General features: G+C 45.4%; 1 protein-coding gene across 1 annotated transcript; it reads right to left on the minus strand.

The window, feature by feature from the left end:
* Positions 1-7,152: 7,152 nt before the first annotated feature.
* LOC106605516 (frizzled-1-like) lies at positions 7,153-9,469 on the minus strand. The gene has a single exon (XM_045718620.2). The coding sequence runs from the start codon at positions 9,099-9,101 to the stop codon at positions 7,422-7,424; it is 1,680 nt and encodes a 559-aa protein (XP_045574576.1). The 5' UTR covers positions 9,102-9,469; the 3' UTR covers positions 7,153-7,421.
* Between the last annotated feature and the right edge of the window lie 1,412 nt (positions 9,470-10,881).

A 10,881-nucleotide genomic window follows, 5' to 3' on the forward strand; every position in this document is an offset into this window, starting at 1 on the left:
TGCTGTGTATGGCCTGGGTTAGTCTGTTTGTCCCGTAGGGGCAGGAAGCCACAGACAGCCATCAATGAGCGTCGGGCTGATTTACAGAGAGTATGTGAGGAAACCTTAATGACAGGGTCGTCACGGAAGTGGGATCAAATTCATCTTTATGGCTGCCTAACTATGTGGGAGGGGACAGTTGCTGTTTTTATCCACCCTGTCGTCTGCAGAAGTATGTCAACAGTTTGAAACAACCCACATTTAAAATCCAGAGCTGTACACTCAACGGGAGTTGACACTGTATCTACTGGGTTTAGTGTGACTGAGCTACTTTCCATATGCACACGTTTCAAGCGTGCTCAGTTGTGAACATTCAACATTCATCCCCCACATAGACATGATGAAATGCTAACAGAGAAAGTTAGGGTGTTCATCTTCAGTAGTGACTATTGGGCATTGTGTTCAGCACCAATGAGAACAATAATGCTATCTAGAGTTAATACATGAACGTGGATCCATATTGCTGTATGTTGCTAGGCAGTGTAATGTGCAATCTGAAAAAGAACCCCTCTCTGAGAGAGAGAGAGAGAGAGAGAGAGAGAGAGAGAGAGAGAGATGGGAGGGATGACTCACTTCCAGAGATAAGCACAAGATAACGTTCCTCCTCTTCCTCCTCCTCCCCCGGGCATGTTGGCCCAGTGATTGACACCTCGTTAGGAGCTGCTCTCCTCTCCCTGAGGAAGAGGGTTTCACAGCAGTGCAATCTTTGATAACCCTGTCACACAATATCACAAACCGTAATTACGATTGGTGCCGGGGAATTGACAACACCTCTCCAGGGAAAAGGCTGCCATCACAGAACACTGGAGCACTCCTTCACTCTCTCTGCTCTGCTCTCAATGTGGTGTAATATAATCCTCAGATTGGCCTGACAGAAATAACGGCACGGGAAAAGTGTTCAGAAGGCTTTATCTAAATTGCAATGCAAATTCTATACAAACATGCACATAGAGACTCCTGATGTCAGAAATGTATTGTGTCTTATGAAGTCCTTCTGTAGGTAGTAGGCACACTTCAAATAAAGTGTTACCAAAAACATAGCTGCTCCTCATTTCAGAGATAAAGAAATGGCTTTAGGAATTAAATGTGTAGGTAAGGAAAGTAAACATAAGAATGATCTCAGAGAGATGGCAGAGAGGAGATTGCGCCAACAAAACCAACAGCCAATGACAGATGTTGATGTTGGCATGTGATCTGGTGTGGTGGGTGCTATCTGGGATCCTCGGGACGTCCCTACCCTAACCTTCAACCCTACCCTTACCCTAACCTTAACCCTTATCAACCATTTTAAATGTCAACTTCAATGAGGTAGGGACGTCCCAAGGAACCCGGGCAGCAAGGACACATCCGGCGTGACATCTCTTCCAGATGTGTGTGAGGGGCAGGTCAAGTTCACTGGATCAGATGGACAGCATGGTACAATATACTGTAATCTGCTTTCTACTTGGAGAAAGAGAGAGAGAGAGAGAGAGGGAGAGATAGAGGGATGGATTGAACAGGAGCTGTTAAACATTGCTTTGACCTTGAGGAGGTTTAAACCCAAAATTGGAATGTTAAACTATGTGCTATGTATGGCAACAATGTACAGTAGGATTCGTACTGGAAGTCTATTTTCCTGCAGGCTACAAACAACAAAACCTAATTATAGCTGGGCTCAGATGAGCTCACTACCAGGAAACTCCAAGGAATGAACATGAAAAATCGGTTTCATATTCCCACAAATCCTGCCTTGTTGAAATCTATTGCATTAAAAAGAATACTTCAGTGACTGTATTGTTATTGTAGATGTTCACTGATGATGAACATTCCAACCTTATCACAAATCAGGGTTGATGACACAAACTAGAACACACTGCGTCAGTGGTCTGCTGTGAAAGGCCTGTTTGAGTATGTTTGACTTGTTCTTTTCAACACAGCGAGTGAGAGCTTCTGCAGACGAGGGCGTTGTGAAACAGCAGTGATTCTGTACTTGTGTGAGAGGCAATGTCAGACATGACCATCTCAACACACTCAGACAGGCTCAGGCAGGGGCCGCTGGGAAGGTCAGTGTGTGTGTGTGTCTCAGACTCTGTGTGCATGTTTTATGACTGAGAAAACAGAGCCTGAAAATCAGTTTTTATTATTTTAAATACATGGATGGATGAACACGTTCTAGGCCAGGGGTTCCCAAACGTTTTCACTCAGTTCCACCTTCCAGCATCGGGGAACATTCCGAGCCCCCCCCCCGGACGCGCTCGCGCCACGTCTATTTCGATGGGCACCAGCAGTTCATGACACAAACAGTTCACACTCGTCTTGTTGGTGGAGAGAACATTTTGCAGGTTTAATGCTCATTTCCTGCAATTCTACACATTTTGTCATGGGGTGCAGGGAAAATGTTGCAGTTTTAAAACTAATTTTCTTGCAATTCTATACATTTTGCCATGTCTAATGTCTATTCATGTGATATCTGAGTGACTCGAACATTACTACAAAATCTATGGGCTAAAAAACCTAGCTAAAAATCATTAGCTGACATGGGCTAGTTGATCTGGACATTTCTGACCAGTTATAAAAAGCTCTAAGGTCTGCAATGACTGACATGACAAGAGGAATTGATGATGCACTACCCAATTCGAAATGGCACCTTGTGCATTCTACTATTGCAACTTTCTTTCAAGAGTAATTTGAAAGCCAGACTAACCCCCACGCCCCCCCTGCCGACCCGTCGCCCCGCAGTTTGGGAACCACTGTTCTAGGTTATAAAACAGCGATTTAGCCTTCTTTGTATTCACCTATAATAGACTAAGACGGACGAAGAGATTTGTTTTTGCATCCACCTGGCAGACTAGCACTATAGACAGTTAGCATTCACATTCTTCCCAAAGTGCACTACAGTTAGTTGGTTAGCATAGCTTTAGCATTCTTTACAAAGTCTACCCTGAGGTGATAAATGCTCAGTGGGGAAAGCTAACAACAACATGCAGTCAGACAGGTCGGAAGCGTTCCAAAATCATAAAACCTGTTGTCTGGGCAACTCGGGGAGGTACTAGGGGAGAGTAAACACACAATAAAATCACCACTGTGTGACCTGCCGTGTCCTCTGGGAAGATAGAGGGATCAGAAGTTCATAAGGTCAACCCCATACATAGTGACAGGTGAAGCAGAATGTTATTTGAGACATTTGAAAACAGCAGTAGTATTTTAGCAATTATTCCAGTATTCTCCAAAACTAGGAAATGTCACTGAGCTCTCTGCATGATGAATAGTTATCATTACATCCATCGTGTGGCAACATCAACACGATAGCCTTCTCAAAATGTCCAAGGCAACTTGTGTGACTGGGCCATAACGCATGTTGATGCTAAGGTTTAGGTTTATATTGTGTCTCTATACTCTCTCCTGCCCTCCTCCAGATCCCAGCATTCCAGGCCAGAGTAGAGCTGTTGAGTAGGCCTAAAGTCTGACCACAGAGCAGCAGAGAGAGGGACTGAAACCGAGGGACAAGCAGTCCTCTGTGTGCTCTGGCCTGGGCTGCTGGCTGTACAAGCACTTGCTGACAAACCAGTAGCAAGCCAGGCATCAGGAAGATGCACTGACAGACAGGGAGGCAGACAGAGAGAGACCTGGCATACACATATTATGTGTGTCATAAATGGCACCCTATTCCCTATGGGCCAGGGTCAAAAGTAGTGTACCATATAGAGAACATGATGCCATTTGTGATGCAGCCTTAGTATATGTTCAGTCAGCTAAGTCAAATCAATAAGGGCTTGAAATTAAGGCATGCACTGTACGTCAATAGAGGTCGGTCGGTGGTACTCTTATAGGAGGAAAACATAGCCCATATTACTATGAATCCAGAGACTAGAAGTGGATATCATTCAGCTAAATGACCTGAAGGTTGCTTAGGCACTGCATTGACTCAAGTCCTCAACTCTGTGCCAAGCACTTACTACATCTAACTGATACTCAACATTTTCACAATGAAAATGGGGAGTGTTCTTTCAGCACACCTGCTAACCTGTCTGAGACTAAGGGCTCGATTCAATCCGTAGCTCAGAATATCTGCGTTGTAGCGCAGTTCACATTTAAAGGTCATTTCCGATTGAGCCGACATATCGTTTACCATGAATGCAGTCTCCGCGACCTTGGGAACATTATTTTTAATTGTCAACTGTGCTATAAAGCAGATCTTCAGCGCAGCGGATTGAATTGTGCCCTAACTGTGTGTATGCATAAACTACTGGACATGAGCCATATATATAGTTCACATGAAGTTACGGTCAGCTTAGCCACAAACTATACAGCCAGACTTCAGAGAAGCTTGGACACAATAGATACAAGAGTGAACAGAAAAACCACTATAAAGATCAACAAAATGAAAGACAACAAAAAAAGTACCCTAAACAATGGCTGTATGAAAGTTGAGTAACTGACCTACGTATGTGACTGCCAGACATGGGACACAAGCTATTTTAAGTGCAACGCAACAATGACCCTACACAAGCAAGGCCTCTGAGCGTTCACAGTGCATACCAACCATTCACAAGATTCCCATCCACCTCATTTAGCCTAACCAGAGAGCTGCATTTGATTAACATCCACCCAGGATAAAGAAGTTATTTTTCAAACCAGACTTCACAGTTGGCTGTAACCACTGAGATAAAACTCATGTTCACTGTTGAGCTTTTCCAGCTGTAAAAATGATTGCTATTACCATGGTGTTACAAAGTGAATACTATATACAGTCTATGAAGCAGATTTGTTTACACTCCAAACCTTAAACTACATTTTAGGCAGGTACCCTAGCGGTTAAGAGCGTTGGGCCAAGAACCGAAAGGTCGCTGGTTCTAATCCCCTAGCCGACTAGTTGATGTGCCCTGGAGCAAGGCACTTAACCCTAAATGCTCCCGTAAGTCGCTCTGGATAAGACCACCTGCTAAATGACTAAAATGTAAATGTACACTTGGCTAACAGCATGATCCAATGCATCAACTCTGGTTTATAACACATGAAAATAATAGATATTTCAAATCATGACAGTTGGTGCAAAGGTGGGATTGTTTATTCTTTAAAGTAATCAGTGTGGATATAAAGAAATGTTTCTATAAATATAATGTTTTTAATAACAAACAAATGCAGAACACCAGAATTAAACATAATAGATGTCAAAGGCATGAACATGTTGTTTAATAGAGAGCCATCCATGCATTTAGGGTCAAATAACTTTCATGCATTTGACAAGAACATAACAGAAGATGTTTGAGTGGGGACAGATTACGGTGTCTTTCTTTATAAAGCCTAAAGACAGCTGCTCATCCTGCATGGTTAGCACCAACACACACACACATACACACACGAGCATGTGTGCCACACACAAGCACACAGTTAACCAGGAGAGAAAGGGGACTGCTCAAAGCTGCCACCTGGGCCCATTGTAAAAAAAAATACAGCCACATTTTGCCAACAATTTCCTTCTGGGGAATAATCATTTTCTGACTCTGATTACCTGTAGGTCTGAAAATTACAAAACGCACTGTCCTATCTCCTTCAATTATTCATTTGTTTTCAGTTTTTATAAGCCAATTATACAGCCAGCTGTAGAGTAGGCTACTGTGTATTTCAACGCGCGCGCGCGCGCGCGCGCGCGCGCGCGCGCGCGCGCGCGCGCGCGCGCGCGCGCCGCGCTGTCTGTCTGTCTGTCTGTCTGTCTGTCTGTCTGTCTGTCTGTCTGTCTGTGAGAAAGCATTAGGTGTGCAGCTGATGTGTTATTTAGCCCACCTCTGAGTCTGAGCAGTCTCTGTCCAGCATTCTGTATTCCCCTAGCCTGGTCCAAGACCTGATTGTGCTGTCCTGCCTACTCCTATGGTTCTTCGGGGTTGGCAAGACAGCACAAACAGATCTGGGACCAGGCTAGTATTTCCCCTCAAAGTGCTCAAAAAGGTAAACAAAGCCACAAACAACGTGTGTCTGTTCTGTGTTCATAGGCAGCAGGGCTATCTGAAACACATAAACAAAATGTTGAAAAGATCCTGCAAATGGTTTACTTTCATTCTATTACAATATTTTGTCACCAAAAGACAGCTTTTAACTTTGGTGCAACTATTTGGGCTTTATCTTGGGCTAAATGTTCTCATTCTGGCTCAATCTCATTCAGGTTATGAAAACATGTGTATTTGGAGGATTCATGTCATGTAGGCTACACAGTACATGTGCACACAATCCCAAATCTATACCTACTTCCTTGTTATAAAAATGCTGACTGTACTTTTAACCGTCAAATCCAAGGCATTTAGAAATATGTTGAACAAACCTATACCTCATTTTAAAATACATGTGCATCATATTTTTAACCTTCAAATCCCAGGCATTTAGGCATTTAGAAATATGTTGAATAGAAGAGAACAGTTGGACAGAAAGAACAGCAGAATAATGGGGGATAAGGACCCACGAGGAAGCAATTGTTTTTCACGGGACTCTGCTGCTTAGAATAGAAACAATGTTCCAGGCCAGTCTACTGATCAAAGACAGCTCCAACCCTCTCCCAGCAGTGACCGAGCCAACTCAACCGCTCCAACCCTCTCCCAGCAGTGACCGAGCCAACTCAACCGCTCCAACCCTCTCCCAGCAGTGACCGAGCCAACTCAACCGCTCCAACCCTCTCCCAGCAGTGACCGAGCCAACTCAACCGCTCCAACCCTCTCCCAGCAGTGACCGAGCCAACTCAACCGCTCCAACCCTCTCCCAGCAGCGACCGAGCCAACTCAACCGCTCCAACCCTCTCCCAGCAGCGACCGAGCCAACTCAACCGCTCCAACCCTCTCCCAGCAGCGACCGAGCCAACTCAACCGCTCCAACCCTCTCCCAGCAGCGACCGAGCCAACTCAACCGCTCCAACCCTCTCCCAGCAGCGACCGAGCCAACTCAACCGCTCCAACCCTCTCCCAGCAGCGACCGAGCCAACTCAACCGCTCCAACCCTCTCCCAGCAGTGACCGAGCCAACTCAACCGCTCCAACCCTCTCCCAGCAGTGACCGAGCCAACTCAGGTCCTAAGACAACCACATCCTTCATGCTAAATGCTCAGTCAGCTGGCTCTTTATCACCAAGGTCCATTTCCATTATGCCCAAAGTGTGTCAAATAAATGTTGGTTTTAATAGAGGGAAACAACTAAAAAAGAGAATTTTGATCTTTAAATACAAATATATACTTACAAAAATCTCACAAAATGTTTTATGTACAATAGAAACATCATGTACCAATGAGTGTCTCTGCATGGCAATTAAGTCCAAAAACGATTATCATTCATTCAGTCTGTAAATAAACAATTTTTTTTTGTGTGTGGGGGACGCCCATCATAGGCTACAGTACATCCAGAGGTCTCACCCCACTCAGACCACTCACACCGTGGTCTCTCCCTGTCTGTTGTTAGCCAGTCTCGTATAAAACCTCTTCCAGGAGTTGAGGGTCTTCCCAGACCAGATCCAGAACCCGGACGTTATCCCCACGATCAGAGTCATGAGGTACTTGATCATGAAGACGGTGAAGTCGGGGCTCATGTTGGGGTGTGGGTGGGCCGGACAGGGCACGGCGTACGTCTTACACGTCTGGCTGATCCAGGTCCTCTCCCACTGCTCCCGGAAGGCCTGCTCGTAGAAGTAGCAGGCGATGACGATGGTGGCGGGGACGGTGTAGAGCACGCTGAAGATCCCTATCCTCACCATCAGCTTCTCCAGCTTCTCCGTCTTGGTGCCGTCGTGCTTCATGATGGTTCTGATCCGGAACAGAGACACGAAGCCGGCCAGGAGGAACGAGGTGCCGATGAAGAGGTAGACAAAGAGCGGCGCTAGGACGAAGCCTCGGAGAGCGTCCACGCTGTTGATGCCCACGAAGCACACGCCGCTAAGGACATCCCCGTCCACCTGGCCCACTGCCAGGATAGTGATGGTTTTAATGGCGGGCACAGCCCACGCCGCCAGGTGGAAGTACTGCGAGTTGGCCTCGATGGCTTCGTGACCCCACTTCATCCCTGCTGCCAGGAACCAGGTGAGGGCCAGGATGACCCACCAGATGGAGCTGGCCATGCTGAAAAAATACAACATCATGAAGAGGATGGTACATCCCTCCTTTTTGGTACCCTGCACCACAGTCCTAATGTCGTTGTCAAACCTGTCATTGCAAACCACCTTGTCCTCAAGGAGAAATCCAGCTATGTAGGCAATGGATACCATGGTGTAGCAACCGGATAGGAAGATAATAGGACGCTCAGGGTAGCTGAAGCGCTTCATGTCCACCAGATAGGTTAGAACGGTAAATAACGTGGATGCACAACATAACACGGACCAGATTACTATCCATATCCTGGCGAATTTTAACTCTTCCTCGCTGAAGTACATCATTCCGTTAGATTTCTTTGGCTCGCACGGTGCGCCACAGTCATCCTCACCGAGAAAACGGTAATTCAAATAAGTGGGTACTTTCAGAGAAGCCGGGCACTTGAACTGTCCTTTTACAATCCCAGTATCGTGCGGAGGCTCCGTTACATCAGGGGTGGGATTGACCGGTGTGCTTTGACCCGACATATTCTGCCCGACGCACAGCTCGCCCGCTCCGTGAACCGGGAAAGACTCGCAAGCGAGGCTGACCGGCCACTGAAAACCGAATTTGTTCATGAGCGCCTCGCAGCCCTGTCTCGCCCTCTCGCACAGTGACCTGCACGGGGGAAGCGCCTGCTCAAGCACCGTGCACACAGGCGCATACATGGAGCAGAGGAAAAACTTTAAATCAGGAGAACACTGAACTTTCACAAGCGGGTAAAACTGGTGTACCTCGAGCCCTGCTTCCTCCTGGTTTGTGTGTCCTAGTAAATTTGGCATGATGGTCTCGTTGTATGCGATGTCCGTACAAAGTGGAATAGAAATCGGCTGGCAAAAGCCGTGCTCCGGAATAGACATTCCCCGGTCGCCATACTGTCCATTTACCCTTATAGATCCTAAACTGATCAATAAAAACACCTGCAAAAATATACACAGTACTCTGTTGTAATCCATTGCGAAAGCATTACGCACGGACACAGACATACTTTCTTTGCGGTTTCTTCCAAAACTAGCTAGCTCGCCAGCTAGCGAGCCACTACTTCCCCGCTCCCTTTCTGTGCTGGGTTTTTCTTTCCTTGTAAATGTAACATTACTCCCTTCCTGCGTAACTTTTGGTTGTTTTCGCTTCTCCCCGCCGTTGCGCAGAGATGTTGAAGGTCCCCCAAAATCGAAAAATATCGCTGACAGAATTTGGAGAAAAAAAATCCGACCTACTATACACAACACACAGGTCCGGACTCCACAATGTTCTTCTGCTACTCTAGCTGCCCGACAAACGTGATAGCCTCTCTCTGCTCTGCGCTGTTCAAACCTGTTTCCAGGCGCCCTGCTGTCTCAGTGAGCCGTCTCTCTCTCCTCCATATGGAAAAAAGGGTTGGACTAACAGATGGCATGGTTTAGGGATCGTCTACAATTGTTCATCTTGTGCATGGCTGATGAGTTTCAATGTCTTAGTTCTATAGCCGAAACAATATTACATATTTCATATAAGAATTATGCCCTTATAAATAGGCCTATGATACTTCTGAAAGCCACATCTAGGACTACTGATGGAAAAGGCAATATTATTTTACCAATCTGACAGAAGGCCTACTGTTTATATGAGAAAAACCCTTTACCCTTAATTAACTTCTATGTTCATTAAAACTGTGAGGTACTGACTCAGAGATATCCTATTAGACCTCCTCAAATAGTCTACTATTGTAACAGTCCAGACTCCCTTGATATTATCATCCAGTAAAACTGTGTGTGACTGTAAAACACACTAAATAAATGCCATGCGCTTTACATATTACAAATGAGTATAGCCTAAATCGGTCTTTTATAGAGGGAAGAACAACCAGCATAATTTTAATCGGTCTCCCCTTTCAACCATAATGTTGCCTCCACCGTTAGGCCCTAGGGACAGGGATGAAAGTGGTTTGTCACCATGAGCCTTTGGGATCAGAGGGGTTTCAAACCCAGCTCACACAGTGGTGCGCGCAGAGGGAACAGTGGGAGGGAGAGACCCTGTGTAGAGGAGAACAGGAAGGAAACCGTGAAAGAGAAAAAGAAAGAGAGAGAGAGAGAGAGAGACCCTGTGTAGAACACCAAAGGAAGGAAGAGAGATACTCCACTACAGTGAGCTTAACAGAGCAGTCCTGCCCCCCTTGACTTTCAGGGAGTCTATCATCTCTCATTTGTCATCAACTGTACTGTACTGTACCTTACTGTTCACCAGAGTTATATTAGATAATGTAAGGCTGTTTATTGTACAATAACAGTATCATAACAACATAAATAATAATCAAATCATCTACTGTTGCAACCACCAATAACACTATGACCAGTTATAGAGCATCAATAATATGATTAGCCCAAGTGATGTGCATCAAAACGTATTTCTAGTTAATGTCACAGAGCACTCTCTATTGAGAATTCAAAACAGCATGGCTCACTAGCTGAGGCCAAGCAAATACAGAGGATCCCTAATGTTAATGAGTCACCCAGGCATTCTGACTGGTTAGGAGGCATGTCTGTTTGTGGTATGGAGAGGGAGTCAATAAGTATGTAATATATCCTGATAGAAGAATGCAGTGAGATTTGGTTCTTCAAGCTACACCCTGCCAAGAGAGAGACAAACAAACTCAAAATGACTTATGTTACTAAATGTCTTGTTTTAGGGCTGGGTGTCTTGCCAAGTCTATTCAGTTTGGAATAAAGTTGTCCAGAGCAATCAACGTTACAAAGACAAAGTTAAAACCTTGAGTCAGATTTGACCTTC

Source organism: Salmo salar, chromosome 05 (genome assembly GCF_965601325.2).
Source record: "Salmo salar chromosome 05, fSalSal1, whole genome shotgun sequence".
Lineage (NCBI taxonomy): Eukaryota > Metazoa > Chordata > Actinopteri > Salmoniformes > Salmonidae > Salmo > Salmo salar.

What these genes read in the sequence shown, in the direction of transcription:
- LOC106605516 (XM_045718620.2), bottom strand. Translation starts at nt 9,101, where the DNA reads ATGTCTGTGTCCGTGCGTAATGCTTTCGCAATGGATTACAACAGAGTA.